Source organism: Acanthochromis polyacanthus, chromosome 15 (assembly GCF_021347895.1).
Source record: "Acanthochromis polyacanthus isolate Apoly-LR-REF ecotype Palm Island chromosome 15, KAUST_Apoly_ChrSc, whole genome shotgun sequence".
Lineage (NCBI taxonomy): Eukaryota > Metazoa > Chordata > Actinopteri > Pomacentridae > Acanthochromis > Acanthochromis polyacanthus.
In genome coordinates, this window is record NC_067127.1 from 22551125 (window position 1) to 22577702 (window position 26578).

The 26578-nt window shown below is 40.5% G+C and overlaps 1 protein-coding gene across 1 annotated transcript; it reads right to left on the minus strand.

The window, feature by feature from the left end:
- Positions 1–54: 54 nt before the first annotated feature.
- On the minus strand, positions 55–24611 carry btaf1 (BTAF1 RNA polymerase II, B-TFIID transcription factor-associated). The gene is made up of 38 exons (XM_022217478.2): positions 24175–24611; positions 22461–22584; positions 22040–22154; positions 21330–21473; positions 20425–20624; positions 18364–18497; positions 17943–18072; positions 17760–17828; positions 16878–16967; positions 16693–16788; positions 15595–15771; positions 15208–15348; positions 14945–15069; positions 14433–14553; positions 14097–14201; positions 13737–13886; positions 12922–13064; positions 12579–12753; positions 12272–12475; positions 9914–10334; positions 9564–9748; positions 9315–9471; positions 8778–8887; positions 8314–8515; positions 7979–8127; positions 7725–7877; positions 7214–7335; positions 6286–6453; positions 6031–6108; positions 5818–5947; positions 5570–5711; positions 4707–4837; positions 4259–4381; positions 3639–3791; positions 3122–3333; positions 2829–2988; positions 2317–2487; positions 55–299 (listed from the first exon to the last, which is right to left on the minus strand). Exons 1-38 carry the CDS (start codon positions 24186–24188, stop codon positions 150–152), a joined length of 5574 nt encoding a protein of 1857 aa, XP_022073170.2. The 5' UTR covers positions 24189–24611; the 3' UTR covers positions 55–149.
- Positions 24612–26578: the final 1967 nt, after the last annotated feature.

Consider the following 26578-nt stretch of genomic DNA (forward strand, 5'->3'; position numbering starts at 1 on the left):
CTGTTTGACAGATTTGTTGATGGAAGTTATGGGGGTGGGGCAGCAGCCGGGGGGGGGGGGGGGGGGGGGGGGTTTCTTCAGGGTCTGACCAGGTCCTGCTTGGCCAGAAGATGAGATGACTGATGGAGGCTGGGTGGGGTGGTACAGTGCTACTGCAGGGAGTGCATGAAGTTGTCCAGGTTGTACTCCGTGTCGTACTGCTGCTGGTCCCACAGCTCTCCCAGGCCGTCCAGCACCGATTTCATGGAGGCCTTCCCTGAGGTTGACGGGGGCTGCTCGCTTCTGTCGCCCTTATCGTCCTGAAACACATTGAAGTGGAGCCACACATGTATGTTCCATAATTACACAGGAATGTGAGCTCAGAGGCTTTTGACAGTTGTTTCTGTCTGGTTAGAAAAAAACCAATACAAACACTACCGGGGTTTGTGTTTGTCCTCAGTTCGAGGAAGCAATGTCACGGAGAGAAAACATTCTAAATCACTTTTTGCAAGTGAAGATTTACGAGCAGGAGAAGGAAAATTGAGGCCTTTTAACACGGATGGATTTTTTCTTATCAGTGTTATCCTGCTGTACAGGCTGCATTTACACCCAGCTGATGAGGTCCAGACAACCACATCACCTACTGGTCACAATGCATTTAGTGAGCATTGACATGTTTTTCCTTTTTCAGACCGGACATACAGACATTTACAGACACTGCATGTTAATAGCAGGTGTCTGGCTACTATGACTAGCCATTTTAACATTTAATAGCTGAACTGAATATGTACTGCATTCTTCCTAGTTAAAAAGAACATTTAAAATATCCACAGTGTTATTTCAGACATCCACATTATTACCTATTAAAATGATGTCACCAACCAATCGTGTAGGGAGTTTCTCATACATACAATTCACCTGCAGATATCCACACTGTGAGCTGAATAAGGATTAATGTTACTTGCAGTTTCAGACATCTTCTGTTTAAAAATCTGTAATCTCTCTCTATTCAAGATAACTACGCTGACAAATTTAAGGATCTTAAATTAAGTTGGAACTCATCAGAAGGATGGAGATATGTTGAAATGGAACAGGGTCAAACTGATGGTATCGGTACCCTAAACTCTACATAGTAAAAATGTGATTATACAGAATTTGAATTAGAGCTTAGGCTGGGCAAAATGATGCTGCAGATATTTGTAGTTATGTCAGAAGCCACAGCAAGCGGGAAGTGGCTTTGCTTTACAAAGACGATACAGTACTGCAACTGCCAGTGACCAGCTGTTTTACTGCCATATCAGAGCATCCTGAGACTGCAGATTTAGTAGATGTAGACCACACGTTTACAGTGAATAAAGTTTTCGGCGCTGATGAGTCCTTCCTTCATACTACGACTAGGATACGTCAAAATGATGCTGTCTATACACGACCGTTCAAAAGTTTGGGGTCACTTAGAAATGTTCTTATTTATAAAAGAAAGCAATGTTTTTTCAATGAAGGCAACATTAACTCAATCAGAACTACAGTCTAGACATTGTTAATGTGGTAAATGACTATTCCAGCTAGAAACAGCTGATTCTTAATGGAATATCTCCATAGGGGTACAGAGGAACATTTCCAGCAACCATCACTCCTGTGTTCTAATGCTACATTGTGTTGGCTAATGGTGTTGAAAGGCTCATTGATGATTAGAAAACCTTTGTGCAAATATGTTAGTACATGTATAAAAGTGTGGGTTTTCATGGAAAATATGACATTGTCTGAGTGAATCCAAACATTTGCATGGTAGTGTCAAACTCAGCTTTAAATGCATCGACTACTGTCTATACAAATATCACTTAATGCCAATGAAGTTGAACAAAATCACACTTCTGCAGATTAAAGAAAATATTCTGCCATGAAATATACTTCACAGCATGTACAGTCACTCATGCAGTGTCAGCAGCAAATTAACTCCTTCTGGTCTTAATTTAAATTGTTCGGTGTTCGAGTAGTTTCATTGTTGTTTTCATAGTGACTGCAAACTTCTTTTCTCAATGTATATATTTTATGTCTGACACAAAAGCTGTATCTACATTAAACTTTTATGGTAATATGAATGGAGCAAATCATGAATAACATCCCAGAATTGCGACTCATGTCTGATAAATGCCTTCTTTTAAGCACAGACAATTCCAATTCATTTACACTGTGCTGACAGCAGAGACAACACACAATGTATATATCCCAAGACTGACATTACGACAAAAAGATCCCATTAACTAATGGGAGATGTGTGTCGCTACTGATCGTTTTCCTGCTCTGTGGAAGTCGGACAGAAACACTCAGAGATCTCACCTTGTCCAGAGTGAAGAGGTTGAGGAGCTGGTCTGTGCCCATGCTCTGCAGGCTGGTGTTCTCTTGGCTGATAATGGTGTTGGCGATGCTCATTTTGAATTTCTGCAGTCCCATTATCTTCTCCTCCAGTGTGCCTCGTGTAATCAGCCTGTACACATTCACCACTCGTTTCTGCACAAAGCAGACACAATGAGAAAAGTTAAAGGAAAAACTTGATTTAATTTTACTGGGTTCATCACTACTTTCAGGCTAGACCGGCAGCGTCACAGAGTCTAAAACTGCTCTATGGCCATTTAGTAATTTATCAAGAAAACACTAATGAACAAGTTGTTTTCCACTGCAGGAAGGCAGTGGATTTAAAATATATCAAAGCAAATAGTGAACATTATTGGAATATTGAGCCTGTGATGTAGTCTTGGACTATCTGACCGACTGCACATGTCCATTTAATACTGTATGCAGCTGGGTGTGTCCTCCATTCTGCTCTATGTAATATCATCCAGCAACTGTACCTGTCCTATTCTATGGGCTCGATCCATGGCCTGCAGATCCCTCATGGGGTTCCAGTCATGCTCCACAAACACCACAGTATCTGCACCAGTCAGGTTCAACCCCAGACCGCCCACATGAGTGGTCAGCAGCAGCACATCAATGGATGGATCGTTGTTAAACCTGAGGTACAGAGAGAAGAGAGCCGGGGGAAAGAATTGGATTTTAGTCTCGCATTCACCAAACAGGCAGCATGAGGCAGAGTTCTGAACTAAAACTAAAACTGAGTGAGAAAAAGAGAGATCAAATCAAGAACCTGGAAACGATGGAGTGACGCAGGCCAGCCTGCACGCTGCCGTCCAGCCTCAGGTAGGTGACAGCGGGCAGCTTGGGTTTCAGCAGGTCGTGCTCAACAATGTCCAGCATGCTCTTCAGCTGACAGAAAATGAGCACACGATGCTGGGCCACCACTGCCTCAGTGCCCCCCTCTGATCCTCCACCACCACCAAGACCACAGTCCAGCAGCAACTGGAGGGCGGAAACATCAAGTAGATGAGTTCTATGGACATGTTTTTTATTAAGGCTGAGGAAACATTTGTGATGTCAGACACAAGCAACCCAGCTGGCCAAAGATGTGTTCTTCATTCGAAATCCAGTACCTGCCTTTACATCTCTGCTTCCCACTTCTCTCCACTCTCAAGAAACATTAATTGAATGAAATTTGGCACTGCACATAAATACTGAGGAGGGACATTTCTTTTCAAAAATGTGTTCCACAAAAGCATGAACTACATGACAAAGCTGATTTAACGGCTGGCTTTACAGAACATTACCTGCTTGAGAGCAGAGAGTTTAGGTGCGTGCTGAATGTCCCGTAGACTCGAGTTTTGACCTGCCAGCTGTTCGGTGATGCGTTTGTACTCTGGATGCTGCGCAGTCAAGACCAAGCTTGGGTGGTTGCACAGTTTACGTAGGTACTGCAGCGCCTGAAACAATGTAGAGGTATTAAAAATGAGTATTAACAAGAAATGATTCCAATCCAGTGGATGCATTTGTGAAAGTAAACATTTAGCCTAAATGGAAATGCATTCAAAGAAACGGTCAACAGCAACGTATTCACTTAAAGGCAACCTGTTTGGTTCATGACATCCAGTTTTAACGTGTGGCCCTTTCTTTGGTTTGCATCGTGTTCAGCAAATAGTTCCCAACTTTTCCACTGATCTGCAGGTAGCAACCATGCACCAACATCTACAAACTTATAGGAAACACTGGCCTTGCGTAGGTTTTATATGAGAGAAATTCTATTCAGCACATTTTTTACACCTTAAGAATGTATACAGAAGGCTTCAGTGAGAGAAACACTGAATGTAAAGAAAAACTGTCCACAGGAGAACTCCACAGGGCATCTCTAACTAGAGCAGGTTTATATTTGATGCCAGCAAAAACCCTGTACCTGGAAGACGTGGCCAGTTGCTTTCAGTTTGGGCTTTTCCTCTTCCTCTGCAGAGGCCACAGAGATGCTGTCCTCCACGCTGGCCTTGGCTCTAGACTTTGCAAAGTCTTCATACAGCTGAACCTGCACGGAATGAGAAAACATACCAGGTTGTTAATCTAAGGCTGCAGTACCTGTGTGAAAAAAACATTTCTAAATCACTTCCTACCTAAAACTCTGTAAGCAGATATTCCTCTTAAAATGCATTACATTAACTTGGAAGACCTTTATCTGAGCTTTATTTTCCTTTCCTATGTATAGCTAATAGAAGAAGGCAGAGGCAATCCTGACCAGCAATAAAAATGCAAAGCTGAAGGCCTGACAGAAGAGGGAAATTCCTCTCATCATTTCAGTTCTGGTGACAGAAAGAGAATTGCTTGACAGATCTTCATAAAGGGATCACACGTACCTGGAGAGGGCTCAGGTTGCAGTAATAGTCCTGAATGATTTTAGGAGGAAGATCCTGAAGGACATCCTCCTTCATCCTCCTCAGCAGGAAGGGCAGCACTTGTCGATGCAGGGCCTCCATAGCCAGGACACCTACAAGAAGAAAGCAAAATTAACTACAAATCATGTTCGACAAGTAACTTTATGCTAATTTCAGGGTAATTTCACTACCTGGACTTAGAACTTTGTAATTGCACAGGTTAGCCATGTTGTACCTCATTTTGTAGTGAAACTCTGAGGCTGTAACTTGTTTTTTAGTCAACACTATCCAGATTATTCACCATTCGATTAAATAACTGCCTTTTTTAAATATAATAGTTTTGAATCAAGGAAAAAATATGTTTAGCATTATAATGTTTTTATGTGTATCTCAACATAAAATGAAGGTAGCATAAATATCTTTTCATAATCCTCTACAGGAGAAATATCAAATCTGGCAATATCAGAAACATGATATCTATGGAATCATTGCATTATACAGATATTACCTGGAGTTATTTTAACAAGAGTAATGGGATTTAAAGATGGATGTGCAGTTATATGTAGGCTGTAGCTAGGATTAAATCTGATTTCAATTCAAAATGATTGTTGATGCTTCATTCTACAAGCATCAGAAAGGTCAGCTTGTGATCTTTTATTTACTGTGCGATACACCTCGCTGCCATAAATACTCGGAGATCAATTCAACCCAAGAAGAATGAATTTGGACGCAAAGTGCATCTGTCAGGCTCTGAGGGTTAAGCAATAAGCAAAAACTAAATGGAATGCAAGGAAATGTAATATTCAGATAAGTTCAGTGTTCTGAAAGACAGGGAACTGACGTACCGGCCTCCTGTTCACGCGAGGAGCTTTTGGCGTCTCGACTGGCTAGGATTGGTTTACCGTAGCGAGCAGCAAACTGACGTTCTGTTCCAAGGAAGCCCGGCATGAGGAAGTCGAACAACGACCACAACTCCAGGACATTGTTCTGAGGACAGAGCGAGAAAATGGTCATGCTCTGACTAGCAAATGCAAAAGGAAAGAAGGTAAATCTCCACCGTCACTTCCTCCTCAGACCCAACATGGTCCCTCACCTGAATGGGTGTTCCTGACAAGATGACTCGGAAGTTGGCAGCCAGCTGTTTGATGGCTTTGGAAAGTTTGGTTTTCCCATTTTTGATGACATGACCCTCATCAAGGATACAGTAATTAAATTTGATATTCCTGACAAAAAATTGAGAAAAATATTAAAAATCAGTATCTACCTCCATCACACAAAAATCAGACACATGTAGAATAGCACTCACCTAAAAAAGTCAATGTCATTTCGCACAACATCGTAAGAGGCTACTATAAGATTGTGTTTCTTTACTTGATGTTGTAACCTGCAAAAGAAAATGTTCACTTAGCTTCAACAATTCTCTCAAGATGATGTAAACTTTTGCAATTGTCTTCAGACACACACACAAAAAAGCTCTCCATTTATTCCTTTTGCAAGAAACTTTAAAAACAAGGACATGAATCATATTCCTGCAAAAAAAACACCTCTGACTAACACTTACCGCATCCGTTCTGTAGGAGGCCCAGTGTAGTGCAGAGGGTTGAGGTACTCTTTGGTGCAGAACTTGCCCACTTCGTCCACCCAGTGGCCAGTCAGTGTGGGAGGACACACCACCAGAGAGGGCATAGGGCTGCAGTCTGCAGCCTTAGTCTTGGCATATTCCTGTGCCCTAAATAACAAAGCTGGATGAGTCACGCTTCCTTACACAGAACTTCAAATATGTGGGATAATGAGTGCTTTAAAGAACACTGATTAAGATGAGATCCAAGAAGTGCATCAAACATGGAAAAACCATGGCTGAAGGTGAAACTGTCAAATGCTGCTGCAGTCACAAATGAACAGCATCTTAGACCTTCCCACAGCTGCTTTTCATATAACATATGGGCTCTTTAAAGAGCCTTGAGACGATCTGAATTGTAATTGCGCTATATGAATAAAACTGAATTGAATATAATAAACTTGACATTCTGAAAGGACAGTCAATTCAGTTTTGTGTAGGACATGTTCTGTCTGGAACTCCAACCCTTTATCAGCTTAAAGAAAGGAGATATATCAAGCCCCAATTGCCTTTCATTATGAAGCACCTCAGTCCTTTCTATGATCTAGTAGTCATGGTAATCATAATAGAAAAATACTAATAATAATAATCAACATTGGCTGGATACTTGGGCTGGACCAAATATCCGGTTGTGACGGTGGTATCCGAATAGTAATTTTGAGCTCCGAATATGTGTGTAGAATTTCAAGGGGAAAAAAAATATTTTGGAATGAGGTTGTAACATAACAAAATGTGGAAAAAGTGAAGTGGTACGAATACTACCAGATGCACCGCAAATGTGAAATGGCAGATGGAGAGAAGTGGGTGAGCTGCCACCGTCCAGCTGAAAGTCAAACGCAGCAACACTGATGGTGCTGTTTGGACTCAGTACCTGAGGTAGTGATCGCCTGCCAGAATGCAGATGGACTGCAGTGTCTTGCCGAGCCCCATGTCATCACACAGGATCCCGTGCAGCTTGTACTTGTTAAGGAATGACAGCCAGTTCACTCCATCCTGCAGGATGAGACAGAGTAACAATTCAACACCATTATGAGAATGCCGTAGCTTCATGTGGTAATCATGCAGAAGTCTTGTATAGCATTAAAAGTTTTATTTAAAAGAAATAGATGGATGGCTGGTCTGAACAGATCTGCCAGCTGGTAACATTTTTCTAAGAAGAACCAGCACATTTATCCTATCTTACATTTTTAAATGTACTGTGTCAAGAAAAATATTTGTTACCAGAATATCTATAGTCTGCTATGCCAGCCTGCAGCATGACAGGCAAAATCTGTTTCCAGGGGTAGAAATATAATCACATTGGAGCTGATGCAGTGAAGTGTTCCAGAAGCTGTCTAAGTGTGTGAAAATGTCCAGTGGATGGGCATTGTTCTGACACACACCTGTTGGTACTTCCTGAGCTCAGCTTTAATGGGCACAGGAATCTTATAGTTCTCCAACTTTCTGCCATCTAGCAGCTGCTCCAAGAAGTGGCGCTCTCTGGCTTTCTGGCGGATCAGGTCAGCTGACATGTCGGGAGGATCTGGTATGCCTGCCTGGTAGAGCATTAAAAATATTACCTTCACAATCAAAATGCCACAGAATAACATTACATCACTAATTAGAAAGTGGATTCTAGCCTGCTGAGTGCTTATACCTCTAGTGGCAGCAGGCGAATGAGCGTAGCAAAGCACTGTGTGGCCATGAAGCGAATGCTATCACTGGGGTCACTCATACGTCCCAGCACTGGCACCACCAGCAGCACGATGTAGGGCACAATGTCCACATCTAGCTGCTCCATGACACCTGCAGAGATGCTGGTCAAGGACAGTGCTGTATAGAAATAAGAGCGATGCTTCTAATCCTAAGCATCTCACACTTAAAGCCATTTACACTTAGAAATAGTATAATTACAAATCTGTTTCATAATACATTTTTTGGAGTAGGACAAAAAAAAGAATGAAGAAAAGCTGAACATTCACTGAAGGATACAGGCTAAAGCCTCGATGGCACCTTCCTGTTTGGTGCAGTCATCAATAGCAGCTAACCAGGGCAGTACACACTCAAGGAAATTGTTCATGGTCTCCAGTGTGGCTATCTTGCTGAGCACACCCACACAGCGGGCTGCCATGTGGCGCACTGCTGTGTATGGGTGTTGCAGGCATGTAAACAGATGGGGTAGGTGCTCCAGTAGCTACACAAAAAAAAAAAAAAAAAAAAAAAAACATGAGCAGAGCAGAGGCTGAACAAAAAGCTTGCATTCTAACAGTTACCTTTATGAACATCATTTGGGAAATCCTGCTGCTATGGTGAATGCTGATGCACTACAGAAGGAAATTAACTACTGACAAAGAAGTCTTCTTATGATGCAATTACATTTTGAATTCATGATAACAATTTAGTAAATTGTATTATGAAAGTACAGTAAAGCAGTCCTGGTGACGTGGCAGACGTACCAAAGGTCTGAGTTCAGCGGCCATGGCTCCGGCCATGACTTCCAGCACTTGCAGAGAGTTGACCAGTTCCTGAGCTGCAGCGTCTCCCCTCTCCAGCTGGACCTGCCTATCTAGAACACACAAGAGACGCACAGTGACTCAAAGTACCAACGACATACTGGACATTCTGACCTTCTTGAAATGTGGAATCATGGATTGTACTGAGCAGATTATCTTGGTGAAATGACATTAAGTGAACTGATGTAGACAGATAAAAAGCAGCCTTTCTCACATCTGAAGTTGCATGAGACTTTCATGCAGCTTAGATGCTAAAAATAAGTTAGAGTAATTAGTGAATGAGCCAAAGGCATCTACAAATTCAAACTGAACTTTGAATCTAAAATTGGACAGTTCGACATGATCAAGTCCCAGACCTGCAGAGAGATCATAATGCTTACTGGTCAGGTGTTTAGACACAACACTAAAAAGTGTGAACAGTGGCTGCTACATTGTACAAATAAGTTGCGACCAAAAACATTACTAAGATTAAATTCATACCAATGCACCGATTTTCCGTCGCTACTGTCCTCAGTGGCCCCACTGTGTTCTCCCAGAGGTACGGCAGAGTCCTGGTGAGCTCTGCACCAAAGTGCCTGGCAACAGTTGTTAGGGAGAACTCTGCCCCTCGTCTCTGAATAAGAAATGGCTTCTTGCTCTAAAATGAAAGCACATTAAAACCAGATGACCCAACATGATATTGAAATGAACTAAATGCAAGGAAAATGTACATTTGGTAGGCCTCTGTACCTCATCGTTATCAGTGCTGATGGTGCTGCCGGGTGGAAGCTCTGTGGAGGGGGTCTTAGGGGCTTTAGGGGCGGGGCCTCTTTTACTGGTGATAGCAAATGCGGCCCTTTGGTGCCGGTACAGGGTGATGATACCTCGAGTTTTGTTGACCATGTGATGCATGCCGTCTTTCTCCAAACCACCCCCTAATATTGCAAAAAATTACAGACAATTGTGAAACCAAAATTTGATGATTTTAGTATTCAGTCACTCATGAAGCATATCAGTCAAATGGGTCAACATCAATAAAAAGCCAACTTTAAAATCCCACTGGTAGCTGACTAACTGAGTAAACGTACAAAAAGTCTTACCTTTGGCATTTTCCTGTGTGGGAGGTACGGGGCAAGCAGATGAGGGTGTGACTGCAGAGTCCACGCAGGCTGAGGCACAGAGGTTTTTGATGATTTTGGAGTTGGGGCAGGGCGAGCGTCCAGCACACTGCTGCAGCAGCTTGGCTATAAAAGAAGCAGCATAACCCTGGATCAGGGTGTTCTCCTCCCTCTTAATGGCCTCCATCAGAGGCCTGACCAGGGGGTTAAGTTTGTCAGGAAGCACTTGCAGATTAATCACTGCACAGGCGGTGACCATGTGAACACGCAGATGCAGCTGCTGCCACTCTGCACTGGTCTCCATCACTGTTGCTTGAGCCTGCTGCCGTTTACTGTCCAGTGCCTGTCCCTGCTTGGACTTCACATTTAGACCCGCTGTTGACTCTGCAAAGATGGTGGTTACCTAGGAGACAAGAGGGGAGATCATGTGTGTGACTGGGATGGAAGTAATTTGTTACAGAGTGCGATATACATTAACTTCAAAACGAAGAAACAGCTGGGCGGCATTAATACCAAAGCCGTCCAACACACAGGATGTAGACGGCAGTTAAAAGTCTGTCATTAGCCATGCATTTTATACATTTTTCATCTCCCCCTTTTATCTACATAACATTTTCAAAATCCGCGATACTACAGAAAACAACTACAACAACCTCTGAGCAGCAACCTACCACAATGAAAATGATAGGAAAAGTTTTGGAGTGGATTTGGATCATTCAGTAAGGCAGAGCTACTAATCACTTTCAGTAAATTGGGTATTTTCATGACAGTTCTCGCCTCCCTGCATGCAAATGTACTTGCCAAAACTTTTCCCATCATCATTTTTTGTTTTGCAAGAACACTGTCACTGCATCCTTTATTTAGCTCCACCCAATTCAACTATGTTTGGCATAAAGAGACCAAACAAACTAAAAAATGTTCCCAAATAGCAGAATGATATAATGAGGTACAAAATCTCAGAGTCAGACCATCCATTCTATGCGAAACCATTACCAAAGCTGGAAAAAAGTAACGAGAAATCACGGAGGAGATAGTAATATTAACTAAAGACAGCTTAACCCTTTAAGCTTCAGTCAATTCCAGCCGTTTTCAGTACAAAAAAAAAATCGCTAATATTCTATTTTTAAATAAAAAAATTACGAAAAATACAGGGAATATTGGACGCGCATCAGGAGGTGCATTTCCTTGAAAACGACCGATTCGGGGATTTTATACCGACTTCAGGACATGTTTTGGACAAAATAGTTTACTGGCTTGTGTCATCTGATGTAAAAGGTTGGATTATGGCCGTTTTTTGTGGAATTTTTTTTTTGTGTGTAATAATAAACCCGGAAATGTGAGTCGCGCTGTGTGCGTTGAAGCCGTGTATAGAGAACGGATGGATGAATATTTGTTTTTGTCGGACAAATGTGTTTTTCTCACCCGCTGTGGTAATCGCATCTGAAAGTGGTTTATACCGGCGGATTCATGAGAATCTAAGCTTTTCATCGGCGTATAGTGTTTGTGTAATCGCGTTTGCACCCGTCGGACATTCTTGAAATTCCTATGCAAATTAGGAGGTGTACCGCCGGCGGTACACTGAAGCTTAAAGGGTTAATGCAATTTACCATGAACAATCAAACAGAATTTGTAGTTTTATTTACTTACGGTAGTATTGCTACCGTCTGTGTAGATTCTCAGTCATCCAGGTGATTCAGTAGAAATCAACTGGACTTCTCTTGTAGTTTCTTGAAAACGTTTCAACTCTCATCCAAAACTGAACTGAAAAAGCTCTTGGATGAGAAGTCGAACATCTTCAAGAAACTACAAGAGAAGTCCAGTTGATTTCTACTGAAACTCCTATGAGAAATGCTGCTGGTAGTCTGTGCAAGAACATTTGTTCCAGCTTGCTACAGTGTACTTTACTGTATTACGGTGTCATGTAAAGTAAATTTCACTTGTCAGTACAAAAACTGTTTGGACATTAATGTGTTCCTGCAAGTTGTTGGCACAGTTGGAAATGAAAATATAACATTTCCTTCAATTTTGTAAAAAACAAACAAACTAACTAACAGCGAAAATAGGTTAGCTACCCAAAGAGTAAAATGTCCCTCTGCACATAATCCAAACAAAGGACAATTATTGACAGAAATCATAAAATTACGAGACAGAGTTTATGAGTTAATAATTTTGTTGGAAAATCAGAAACGGTTTGATAAAAGCATGACACTCTTAATTAATCTATATCACATTCAAGACACAGGATTTCTCTGTAGATTATGGAGGGCAGTACAAGTTGCTGTTTAATCTGATAAAGGGTTAGTGTTTAAATGTTCCAAGTGGTTGTGTGTATGGATTTACCAGTTCGTTGGCTTGATCAATGGTGAAAACACTACAACTGAGGCGGTCTTGAAGGTCTATGTGGGCATCAGCTAGCAGCGCAATTAGCTGCTTACATTCATTCTGCATGCGTGTGAAGGGGATGGCAATCTCATCATAATACAACTGCTCAGACAGAATGGCCAGAAGACGAGGCTGCACCATAGAGGACACCAGCTGACAGTCCTGAAAGGAACGAAGAAATGCATTGATCCTCTAAGTGCCTGATTCTATATGCTCATAAACCACATTTGCTCCACACTAAAACTACTTGATTATTTTTTTTTACCTTCTGCAGTGAAGCCCACTCACAAAGCACCAAAGACACTGCTATGCGCTGCAGGGCAGACTTGGAGTTGAGGTGGAAGAGCAACAGTTGACCCAAAGATTCAGCTGGTCTGATCTCCTGAGATGCAGCATTGAGCTGAGGGTCACATATACACCTACACAGAGCTCCCAGCAATCTAGAATAGAGTTACAAAGAGAGCAGAGAAAAGCTGTCAGAGCTATTAGCATCTTAAAAACTATTTATTCACCAATTCACGTGTCTTCCTTTCTTGAGACAAAACCACAAGTTGGCCTAAAGATTACCACCGATCATTTATTTTTAATTTAAAACTATCAACACTTACTTAGCAGCCATGAGTCGAGCACGAACCACCACATAGTCTCTTGTCACGGGGTCGTCCGTTACCGTCTCTGCACCTGCTATATATTCCTGAACCGTTTCTTTCACCTGACTGTTCCCTTGGCGTGCCTTTGTGCCCGCCTTATCCTGTTTCGTGCACACAACATTAATTACAACAGTTAGTATAACTAAAAAACAAAAATGCATCTCCACATACATTTCATGTTGTTACAAATGAAAGGAGGCAAAGTAACAACCACAGTCTTAAAACCATTAAATTAAAACACTTGTCTCCTTCTGTGCTTCAAATACAAGCTGAACCAATTTGGTACATGCAAAGCAAAGCTGTCCTCGTTCTCCCTCGGTTCAGTTACACGTCATTAAACAAACAGCTATTAACGGTACCTGCTGGGCTGAACGTGCTTCTCTTTCCCATTTTTATTTCCTCCTTCAGTCCATTCAGATTGTTAAACCTGCTCTGACTCAAATGTACCGACTGTTCTTAACTTCACCTCGTCTGTCGCTTAGCAACCACAGTGAGGTGCTCTGATTTTGTGCATCATGGAGTTACTTTCATTATTTGCGCAAATTTGTTCATGTAACTAGGAGGAGAAGCACCCAACCATCCTGAGTCAAGTTAAATTAACTTAAAAACTGACTTTAATAGCAAGTTTCCACAATAATAAACACAAAATGTCCTTGGCAGCTATTCTACATGAGCATCATTTTGCATTAAGCAGAAAACCAGTGAAAGATTAGCAGAGAATAAAACAATACGAGAACAAAAAATCTGATTTAATTCTACACAAAGTGCACAACCTTGGAGCGGGCTTTGACCTCCAGCAGCATGTTCAGGTCTATAGGTATGTGAGAGGCCTGCATCATGAGACAGAGCCAGGCACCCATCCATGGACAGCTGGCTGCTACCACGTACTGCTGGGGGGCCTGAGACAATAACTCCATCCATACCTGCACACAGAGAGACACATTAACAAAGCAAGGCAAAACCCACAATGTCCTTCACATAAGACTTGTCTAAGTACAAAAACAATTACAATGTAAGACTGGAACTGGCAGTGTTATATCATCTATTTTGTTCCACTTGTTTTTCATAATCAAACTTGGGCCATGTTTGTAAATGTAGTCATCAGAAATGGTTGTGTGGCTCATACAACAAACCTTCTGGATCAGTTCAAGGATTTCCTCATTGCTCTCCAGTATGCAGGACTGAAAGATGTGCCGGAGCATATCCTGCAGGATGGGATTGATCCACTCTGCACAACTCTGATGAACCCAAAACATGAAAAACAGCCTTATTAGGGACAGAATACATTATCCAGCATCTATGCTGTAAACCAAAAAAGCTTTCAACAGCAACACTGGGTAACATGAATACAAACATTGAAATGTGATGCACTTTTGTTACTGTTGAATACTGCATCAAAAAAAAAAAAAAGTTTAAGTGTATTTCAGCAAAGAGTAAAGGAACATCAAAATGCTCGTGGTCACACTTACCTGATCAGCTTTAGACAGAAGTGTGAATAGAGTTTCCAGGGCTGCCCGTCTTACTGATGATATAGTGTGTCTCAAGAACGGCCAAACCCGAGGAACTAGAACAGTTAGCGACTGCTGCGTTCTAGAGTGGAAAAAATATAGTGTATCAATCAAAAGTTGGAGCCAAATAATATTAGAAAAACAGAACATAATAAAGCATTACTAAATATGTACAAGCTATAATTAAAGATTTAAAGCTTCCACCCTCATTGTGTTTTGTGTTTGTGGCAAATTGGCTCTGTGGTGTTCCATTCTATGTCAAATTTTAAGAAAATAAAGTTGGTTTTAAAAGTACTTTCATTTCAAGTGTCCACTATTGAGTTGGTTCTCAGTTTTTGTAATAGTTTGGGATGTCCTGAAAACTGATATGTTGGAATTAAGTCAATGCTAAAACAATGTACTTGAGCTTGTAAAGTTCCAATAAATACTGTATCATCTTCTGATGGTTAATGGCATGACCTTCAGAGACTGACCTGCACTGTCCGACCTGTGGATAAGTGAGCAGCAAGGACAGCAAAGTCATAATACTGTTGGTGGAAGCTGTGAGGTCGTCCAATCCCAAAAGAGCATCCCATAGTGTGTCCACTATGAAGGGTACCTGAGAGACAGCAGATTTTGCATCTCAATTTAGACATCCAGAACGAGGACAAAATGAAAAATAACTACGCACAGGCAAGACACTTAAACACAGACCGTAAACTGAAAAGACACACTGATAACTAGTTTTGACTCTAACCTTGTTGGGCTGTAGCTGCACCAAGCCTTCCACCACAGGGATGAGTGATGCTGCTGCCACAGCCCTCACATCGTCATCTAGGTCTTGTAAGCCTTCTGTGATAGCAGGGAGCACCCGGGGCAGTAAAACAGCTATCAAGTCCTGAGACACAAAGCAACAGATAGGTCAAATCAGCATAGATGAAGGAGTGTGAAATCAGAAAGAAATGGCCTTTATAGTGTCATTCCTCCACATGGAGCACATTTGTTTCCAAATCAACAAAGAGATTTTTGTTCATGCATACATCCTCCCACCTCTACAATTTATATTCATGACCCTAGGTTGAATACATTGCAGAATCCTGCTGCGCTTATTCAGTTTCATATACACACACAGAACAGGTGGTACCTGACGAACAGCCAGGGCATACTTTATGCCCAGCAGGCCTCCATGACGGACCTCCCACTGGTCCTCTTTCAGCAGCTTCAGCAGGACATCTACTGTCATGGAAACACCAGTTTCATTCATGTGGCGAAGGGCCACACCGAGCGTCTGAGCACATGTCTCTCTGACAGGAGCCACCACCTACCAAAGAGAGAGAAATACAGAATAAATACAGCCCAGAAAAACACAAGTGGAATGACTTGATGTAGTGGTTTGCCAAAGAATCTGGCTAGCATTGATCCTGTAGGCCAGTCAGCTTTGATGAATTTGACAGATTGATTACATACATGTGAACCTGTGATGCAGACTTTTCTTTAAGTCTTAATCACCGGTCCTAAAACCAATAAGGTTAAATTCACAGCTTAGATTATCCTCAGTTCCTCAAACTAAATTTTAGGAAGTCCAGTGTTTAAAAATCTAGTCAGGATATGATATCTCTTAATCTACTTGCAAGATTCAAGAGGTTTATTGTCAAATGCACAGAAAAACAAGACAGATACATTGTACAATGAAATATCTAAACTGAGAATAGCAGTGGTTGTTAAGTGCATTGTACATTATAATAAACCTCGGTTTGAATGAAGAGATTACAGAGCAACCCTTTTACAGGCATGTTTTTAAAGTTATGTATTAATATAATATACTGAGAAGAATATTTGTCACCTCCTCACCTCCCCAAATGTTATGCAAGGAACTGCAAGAAACTAACATGTTAAAGAGGGTAAAATAGAAAGTTTATCCTAATTTATCTTGTTGCAATGCCCCTCTTCCTAACTGACATTTTTCAGCTCACTGCTTTATGAGAGGAAATAATGTATGAAAGAAAGGGAAAAAAAAAACTACTTTATCCAGAACAGAATCATGGCATGACACACAATAGTCAAGCAACAACAATCAGATATTTGCTCAGGGAAAAACAATGACATTACCTAAAAAAAACTGGTGCTCAAATTCATTACACTGTACGTCTCAATAACAACATGTTAATGAGTGTTAGCATTGTCAGAGGTTCTGTTCAGTTATTGAGTTCAGTTCAGTTATTAAATTTGAATAAGACCTTACCTCATCAGATACAAAGTCTCCAAAGCGGTCCAGAGCAAAGACACAGAGCAGCCGGATGACCACGTCCTCTATCCACTCCTGATGCTGTCGCAACATCTAACCCAAAACGTCAAGACATTTGGTGTCATTTTTTTTTTTTTTAAACAAACTATTAAAAAACACGAGAGGGTATGGCTAGCACGTACCTGTTCTGCAGTGCTTCCGACCAGCTTCCCACCCCCAGCACCATGGGACTTGAGAATTTCTCTAAGACCTGTACCTGCACCATGACGAACCTGTGAGCAAACACACATAATATAGTTATAATATATATAGTTTACACATATTTGTCAAGGTCGCATTTTAAAAAGGGTTAATCTGAGTTTTGTGTAAGGAACGCTTTACAATTCTGTCAGAAAGTGAAAAAAATCTCAATAAATATTGTGTTTGACCATATAAATTATTCACAATGAGTTTGGTCATTATGTATAATGCAAAACTGTCCTTGGTAAATCACTGGTGTTACTTTCACATCCATCCTTAGTGGTAGAAGGAGCAGACTAAAGTTCTAATGGAGACTGCTCTTAAATACTAAAAATGTTTACAATGCTGTCTGTGTGGGTGCATTTTGTGAAGACAAATAGCTAAAACATTGAGTGTAAACTTTGCAAACAGCAGCTTATCTAACCTGTCTGCAAGATATTTCTCAGTAGTTTTTGTAGTTGAATCACTGGTTGAAATCATATGAATATAGACAGGTGCATGTTGGTCTGCTCCAAGTCTGCTTTTATTGTTTCACCATAAAACTACCAGGTAGAATGCTTCTTATATATAAATACCCTTGCGACCAATCATTTGGTTGAAGAGTAGGGATGATTTGGGCAAACCTTGTCTGCACTGACTACAAGCCCTGCTGTCAATCAGTTAGAAGTCACAGGTTCCAGTCCTGAAGTGTCATTTTATGGTTTTAGCTACTCTTTGTTTTGATCACCTTTTGGACTGTGCCTGTAATTCAGTTAAACTGTACATCCTCAGCTGTTTACTATCAGAAAATATGTATCATATAAAAGTATATAATTTTATTTTACCTCCCATGAAGGATTGAAGAGGTCATTGCAGAGTTCCTCACAGAAGCTCTCCAGAGGCCACTCATGTGTCTGAAGACAATGGATTGAGATATTGGTCATGTCATCGCATTACATCACAGATATAAAGATTCCTATCTAACATTTCACACAAAAAGCCTTATTAAGTGTTTTTTGATGCCTTACCTCCTCTAAAAGACTGGAGTGATCTGGAACATTGTCGATTAAGACTTTATGCTCGGATGCTGGTTGGTCAATGACTACATTGGTTGTTTTTCTTCGTTTCTCCTCAGGTTCACCCTCAAAACTGTCATTACTAAGGGTTGAAGAGAAAGCAGAGTCACTTCATCATACAAACACGTCAGACTTCATATATGATGAAATGTGCAAACAAAACCTCTCAAACACCTTAAGTATGGCAATAATAATACATACAATAGTGGCTGTACACGATGAAATAAATACCGTAGTTCAATAGGTATAGTTTAGTTTAGAATACAGAAGAGTCACACTTTGGTCTGGTTTTCAAGAGAAGAAGCTAATATGTAATGATAAAATTCAGAATCAAGCTGTGAAAGTTGCAGGTGCACAGCATGTATAATTGTACCTCTTTTCATTAGGATCTATGTCTCTGGATCTTTGTTTTGCTACGAGTTTAGCCATCCTCTTAGCCTTATTCTTCTGACGACTGCTCATGCCTGGCCGGAACTCTGAGTCAATCAGTTCAGCAGCTTGAATGGGCTGAAAACAAAACAGTGGAGTTAATTATACACTTTGAAATATTACACAAACAAACATTCATCACCAGCTGCAATACAGTGTAGAGTGGAATACTTTAACACATTTATTCTCTAGTTCAAACGTCATGAATTTCCCAAGTGTTTCGAATAAACCTAACCTCCCAGTCCTTCCAGGATTACTACATTCTCTGTGTCTGTTCACGCACATGCTCACCATTGTCATTGTTTTATACTATGCATGACATTCTACAGTCCCAGACTGTCAGTAAATCAAACCCCATGCCGCCAGTTTCATTTCAACTATCAATGACACACTAACTTTTGGAGGATTATTATTTGTAGCATGTTTGATGATGAGGAAATATAAAAAGCAACTGAGCCACTATATAACCATAGAGACTATACTGACAGAGTAACTTTAAATATGTGCAGCAATTCGCAAGAGAAAAAACGCTGGACTATCAGACAATACGACCCAAAACCAAAACCGGAAACACAAAAATCTCCATGGTTTGATTCATAACCAGCAGAGAAAAGACTGCCTCACTAAAATACTGTCAGGTCAAAGAAGAACTGGCATGATAAAAAAGTATTTACAGTAATAAATCGTTCTGAAGAGATATCCTGTTCAGACAGGCCCTTATACTGCAACAAGAACATAAGATGTTACAAGTGACATTTGCAATTAGGGCCTGCATAGCCCTATAGCAACAGACTGAGTGTGAGACACGCCATCGCCTGCTTCCCTCTCTTCAACAAATCTACTTGAAGTTGAACAGGTAAGACTATGACCTTAAGCCACAGCACAGGGGTCTTAGACAAAGTACACGCAATCTGACAGTAAGAGACCATTCAAGTGCTTTGTGAAGCAGCAACAATAAATTATTAAAACTAATACTTGAGAGCACTCAGAGGCTGTTTTGTTAGTTTACCTCAACAGTTTAGTAATCCAAAAGACATGTAGTACAGGCTCAAAAGTCTGGCAAATGAAAGTGAGGGATAGGTAAGAAAGAATCTTTTTAAGAGAAGAATTGACATTGTTTTTTTTTGTCACTTCTCTATTATTCTTCACTTTTAGGTAAAAACATTGAATGCAGGATTTTTTTCTTTGGCAGTGCTTTTCACTGTGCAGTAATAATAGTTGTACTTAGGAGAACTGTGACAGAACTTCTTCTATCACTGCCAATATCAACATTCAGTTAGAGAGTGGAAAAAAAGAAAGGCAAGGGTTTGCCTGCAGCCCTACAATAATTAAATCCTGTCTTGCTCCGAGCACTCTGAAAACCGTAAATTTAAACTGAATGTGAACAACAGCTTAAATGATGCTCGAACCACTTCAAACCGATTTTATGATTGCTGAGCAATCAGCTGGCTAATGGTCACTGGCAATCCTTAATCTATGGACGTATAATCCAGTTAACTCTGTGTGTGTACTCCAGGCCACTACCATCCATAACATAACTGAGCTAATGAGAGCTGAACTAGGAGCCAGGAAATGGTTAGGCAACAGTGCATTTCTCCACCTGTGTGTTAAAAACTTCTCTAGATGTTTCCACAGAGCTATTGTGTTTCTGATCTCATATGAAAAAGACCTTTTGCACTTATGGTAATGCACATTATCAAGATCGATTCCAGAGAAGTTTAACTACTTGTGGATGCTTACTTCTTGCCACCATTGAGACCAAGAGCAGAGTCTGTGTGTGTGTGTGTGTGTGTGTGTGTGTGTGTGTGTGACTGTGTTTGTTGCTGCTGACAGAGAGAGCTGCTTGCACAGAGAGAATTCTGAAAATGCATCTTTGACAAATTAGAAACAGAGCTGGTGATATAAAGTGTGAAAGATAATGTGAACATGGCAATAATTAATAGGAAATCTATTTTTGTAATCTCTCAAATACTGACTCAAGGTAATGGCTTAAAATGAAACCTACCACATGGTTGCGGGAACTGGATCCAGCTAACGCTTTGCTTCCATGGGCTCTGACTCCACTGGGTTGGCAGGTATAGTCTAGGTCTTCGTCGTTGAACAGCTCCTCTGTGTCCATACCAATAGCGGCACCCATGTCCAGGCCCAACTTCTTCTGAAGAAGTTTTCTCTGCCGAGCAAGACGTTCCTTGGTATCCATCTCACCTGAGAACAAATCAAAGGAGGTCAGGGGGAACTTTTGGATACAATGAGAAATGGCACAAGAGCACCTTGGGCCAGTGAGGACTTATGCGTCTGTGAACAATAGAGTGTAATTCTGAAGTGCGGGTAGGGGGAAAAATGGTTCGTGCTGGGACCACAAATAATATGGGAACGGCATCATAAATAGCTCTGAATGTCACCTAGAACTTGCTAAATTTAGTAAACTGCAACAGTAAAGGGGACCTTGACTGAGAAGTGAAAACAGATCAAAGAAAAGCAACGACTGGTTCAACATAATGCAGGGAGTTACAGACAGGATGTTCAAATTCAAATGACCATCAAAAGATAAGAATGAGCAGCTTTCCCTATTTAAATTGCATTTAAATTCATGACCAAGTAACCTTGCTGATGTGTGGATTTGTGTTTACATCAGAATCAACTTCAGATATTGGCTGTGATGTTGTAGTCTACCATCAGAGTTGATTACCATATTTCACAACACAAACGTGAGCAATTTTAATGGACGGGAAGTAAATCTGCTAATCCCTATAATGTAATCAAAATTTTAAAAAAAAAGAAGTAAATCCCCTAGTGGCATCTAAGTCAGATACAACCAAACGGAAGGCTGTACAGGTTCAAACATGTATGTTTGAGAGAGTGTAACAGTGTGAATGTCACTGCAGCTGAAAAACCAGAGTCATTACAAACCAGTTTTGTCATCCTGCAACTCAAATTCAACTCCAGCAGATCCTAGCAGCGATGCACCATGTTTGAGCAGACGGGAGATATCAAAGTGGTAGAAACTCAACCGGTTGCAAGAGGAGTCCTCTGGAGAGAAGTCTTCACAAGATTCTACAGGGAAAAAACAAAGAGTTTCACATGCATTTCACAATGCACATTTGTCTCTTTAAGTATTTAATAAGTTTCGGGTCATGTCAACATTAAAGCATTTCATACAGACCAAGCTTATGTTTTCCACACCAAGAACCAGTGCCATTCTGAAACTGGTTTACAGAGTGGATGAGTCTGATAATCGAATATGTCCACACTACCGTGATGATAGGAGAAGCTGAGCTCTTCCCAAAACAGTGATGCTTGCCTACCATGCAGCAGAAATGTTATTAAGCCCTTTTTCAAAGCCTTTGCTAAAATTCAGCAGGACTGTAGTGCAATTTTACTGCCTATCAAACAAAAAGGAAAGGGCATACAGTGCCTAATGTTTTGATGTGTCAATGTAAGCTTGCTTTTTTGGTTTTGGTTTTTTACACAGACATCTAAGAATGTTGATTTTGATGGAACCATGTTAGACAAAACATAGTATGGTCAAACTATACTACACCTGGGAGTGTGAGGACTGGCTTAAGATCACTCAAATGTAGAGAACTTAAATGTTTCAATGAAAGAGACTTTCAGCTCACCTTTTTTAGGCTTGGGAGGTGGGTTCCACTCAGGAATATTCTTCACTATGGCCTCTACAGCTTGACCTGCGGCTATACGAGTGTCCCAGTTTGGACTCCGTAGATAGGTCAAGACCTTGCAATTGACAGAAAATTATGTCATTGACTACTTTACACAACAACTTAAATTAAAACTATATGGCCTACAGAGATAATGAAAGACACATAACATGGTATGATTGCTTTTTGTCTCCTTGCTAAAATATTTCTTCCAGCTGCAATGTTGCAAAATCCAATCCACCTGCTAATATAGAAAGAACTAACTGATCTGCTGTCAAACACTGGACAGCTATACATTACTCATATTCCACACATCTGACTGCAGGAGCATCCAAGTTGATATAGTTAAGACTGTTAGTACAAGGATATATCAAACACACACCTTTGACAAAAGGTTATTAAGTTCATGTGGGTGTAGTTTGACCACTTCTCCAAGCTGTTGGGCTGCTGCTTTCCTGGTTACTGGTGTTGTTCCAGTGTCAAGCAGGATAAACAAACGATCAAGTCTAAAAGACAAGTGCAAATAAAACCAAACAAGGTCAAACAAAGAATTACAACCCATGAGCAATACACAGCACTGACCAACATCTTTGCCGGTCGTTTGTGCTCTACAGTACAAGGATCTTTGGATTTAAATACTATTTCTTAACAGAAGTATCACAATTCCATGTCACTGGCTTTGCACAAAGGCAGCCTGTCTAATGATCCTGGTCTTTCACTGAGGTCTTTAGCAGTCTATTAATAAAGGAGTGGATTAGAGATGTGTAAGTCATGACCCTAAGTGCCACAAATACTTAAGCTGTTCTATAGATGAGTTTACTCTTCAATGTGAAATCAGAAAGAGCTAGGAACATATCAAATTAGACATATAGTTGTACATTTTCAAATTATATCTGTGCAAATTCTCAGTAATCCAATTTATGGTGATCCTAAGTGTATAAGTTTAAAGCAATTGGATTTCTCTTTGGATTCTTGAGGATGTTTCACCTCTCATTCAAAAGACTTTTTCAATTCACATTTTAAAACAAGGACATGCTGCAAACACTTTGCTACAAGCAGTTTTACAAATTGTGTGCTTAAATTTGCATTCAACAAACTGTGACACTAGCAAGTGTCATTGTTCCAGGTACCAACAATTAAAAACTAACAACTCGTTAACTCTCCTCAGGTAGCCAGCCAACTGGGATAGCTCACATTTGTAAACACGTGTTGCAATAATGCAATTGTCTGTCTCACTTTAAGGCAGTATTGCCCACTTTGCAGACATCTACAGCTGATCTTATCTAAATTAAGCTGTCCTAACATGCAAACACATGCAATTTCATGTCTGTGGCAACAGTAAAGAGCCTATTATTATTTAGGATAATAATAGGCAATACTGTAGCAGTTATAGTTCTGTATTCAATATTTGGACTCTTAGTGTGTGGTATGTCTCTGTTTATACTGAAATAATCTTGACATGTATAGGTTTTATAGATAAAATAAATAAACTGGCTCTTTGCAATTATCCTATGCGCTCCACTCTTTCAAATGAAACCCTCATGAATGAAAACAAGTCGTTTAAATGCATTGCTAATACCTCAGTCACAAAGTGGGGGCTACAATCACTTTTTGTAGAGTGGAAAACTGCATTGCATGAGTTAATTAGTCCGTTAAAGCATTTTCAACCGCAAAAACAATTGCATCGGTTATCATGTAGGACACAGAGTGGAGAAATTCATGCAGAGACATGATTGAGGGAAATCAATTTGTGGAAAACGATGTCTTCTTGGCACAACACCGGCTTTACTGATACAACTTCACCACAACGTTAGTTAACCTGTACTTAACGGCAGAGCATCACCAGGAGACTGTGGAGCACTAAAATATGCATTTAATTTCCACTGTATTTTGGTACCTGCACTGAAAACGAGCCAAAACTGAGTTTGAGAGACAAGTGACTAAGTCACACCATAAAGCTACACCGGCTAACGTTAGTCGGCCGTCGCCATGCTATTCTCTACCAAATCAAAAGCTAGAAGGGATTAGCAAGTTAGCTAGCTAATTGTTTAAAAAAGTCGGACATATAGAACATAGTCAGAGCAGCTATTTCTTACCTTGATACAGCCATGGCCAGTTACTGTGTGGACTTTTACGTCCAGCATTCAACAGGCGGTCAGTAATTTGAGACTTTTCCTCTTATGCTGTTCCCAACGCGACAGATAACAGCAAACGAAGTCATTAGCTAGTTAGCGGCTAACGATAGCTAGCACAGGCCCGGGCTGTGTGCGTCTGACCAGCCCAACTCTGTCTGCCGAAGATAGCCAGTTCACAACCGATTCATGTCTTCAAAGTTGTCCCTGTTGTCCCACTGGAACCTTGTCCGGTAAAATATTGACAAATACCATCAGTGTAAAGCTCAATTTACCCTTCAGAGCTCTTCGCAGATAAATATTTTAACCTGATAAGATTTAAAGAGTTATTTAGTCGCACGCCGAGGGCAACCCAGAAGACTGTTTTTATATGAGGAGCCATCTTGCATTTATTCCTTCCTCCATAGCAGGCGGAGGCTGATTGGCTACAAGCATCCAGGCGAGCCAATCAGAAGGCACGTTAAAAGAGGAAACGAATGGAAAGAAAAAAACAGAAGAGGAATAGTTTTCTTTTTTCTTCTCAGTCATGTTATGCACGTTGTTGCGCGCTACACTTCTTTACTGTATTTAAATACACATTCATAAAAGTAGTAAAGAATAAAAAAACACATTAAAAGCACATTATGTATACGCAGTGTACATGCCTGATATTTAAACTGAAAGTGCCTTTAATATAGTCTCATATTATTTTAGATTGACTTTTTATTTTCCTGTATTTTCTCTCTCTGTTTTTGTTACATTTTTTCTGCTGTTTTCATGCATTATTACTATTTTTGGAGACATTGCTTACAGTAATGCTTAAGCTGAATGTTGAGCTGACCGGGGTCCTGAAATGGGCAATCTTCTCACTTTCATTCTTTTGCCTCAGTCTTGAGTTAAGAATGACAGAGATTTGTATTTTAGCAACAAACCGCAAGTGCCATTTAGTAAAGGTTAATCATGCTTGGTGTTTCAAATAGCCACTGTTTAGGTGATATTAGGAAGGATTAACACACTGGGCAAATATGCAGATACCCATCCATCCATTATCTACACACCGCTTAATCCTCATTAAGATCACCGGGGGGCTGGAATCTATCCCTGCTGACTTAGGGGGCGGCAGGCACCACCTTGAACAGGTCACCAGTCTATCACAGGGCTACACATAGAGACAAACAATCACACTCACATTCACACTTACGGATAATTTAGAATTACCAGTCAACCTCAGCATGTCTTTGGACTGTGGAAGGAAGCTGGATTACCTGGAGAAAACCCACGCATGCAGACTTCATACAAAAAGATCCAGGGAAGGCTGGGACATGAAATGAGGATCTTCTAGCTGTTAGGCAGAGTGCTAACCACAAAGCCACTGTGCAGCCCCAAATATGCAAGCGATTTGGGGGTATTATTGGCTTTGAACAGTTTTAAGCATTCGCAGATTAGATATATATTTTATTGCACACACAATGGCAATAAAATGTACATCTCATTTGAAACATAAGTGGTGTTTGAAACTATTAAAAAAACAGAAGTAAACTTAAACACATCCAGAAAAACAACACTTGTGAGGCATATGAATATTCACGTTTTACTGATTACTGCCATGCTAGTTTTTATTGGACAGAATCTGGGCTAATGATTTCAGAACAGAATCCGCAGAATTGAGTAAACCCCAATATTATTGAATGATCACAGCAACACTGTTTTTCACACATTATAGAAGCAAAGACTTTGAAACCCATGAAAATGGAAACACCAAGGTGGTCTGGGTCACAAAAACTTTCTTTCCAGAGTAGCTGTGTATGCAAGTGATCTTTGTCATCATTGAAGACAGACGAGAAAAGCAAGGCGTGGCTTTATGGGTGACCTTTCTCAGGGTGTCCTCATAATATTTCACAGTCTTTTAAATTGGGTGACTTTCACATCATAGCCTTTATTTCTTTTTCAGAAGTTTAAGTATTGAAGGAGGAGTCCTATTATTGTGCCATAAATGTGATGATTGAATACCACAAGTATCGTGTGACCTCTATTATCTGAAGGTTTATTCTTTGTATTCCTGCAATGTGACAGAGAGAATGAATTTAAAACTGCAAGTGCCCTCCCATTTGCCAGTGTATTGTCGAAGCACTGTCATATAAACCAGGCTTTTGTTTTCGACATTTGAAATAAAGAATTTTCTTTATAGTGAGAAGAAACAGCTGCAGTTGGCATATGTAGCACTAAGTGGTGCATTCATGTACATTACATGGTTTTTTTAGAATGGTATAGATGAAGGCAGGTTTTGCCACGGCAGAGTTGCATGTAATCTAATACATAAAGGTATCATGGACAGTATCACTGCATAGAGGAATCTGAAATGATTTTATCACATAATGAACATCCTGCC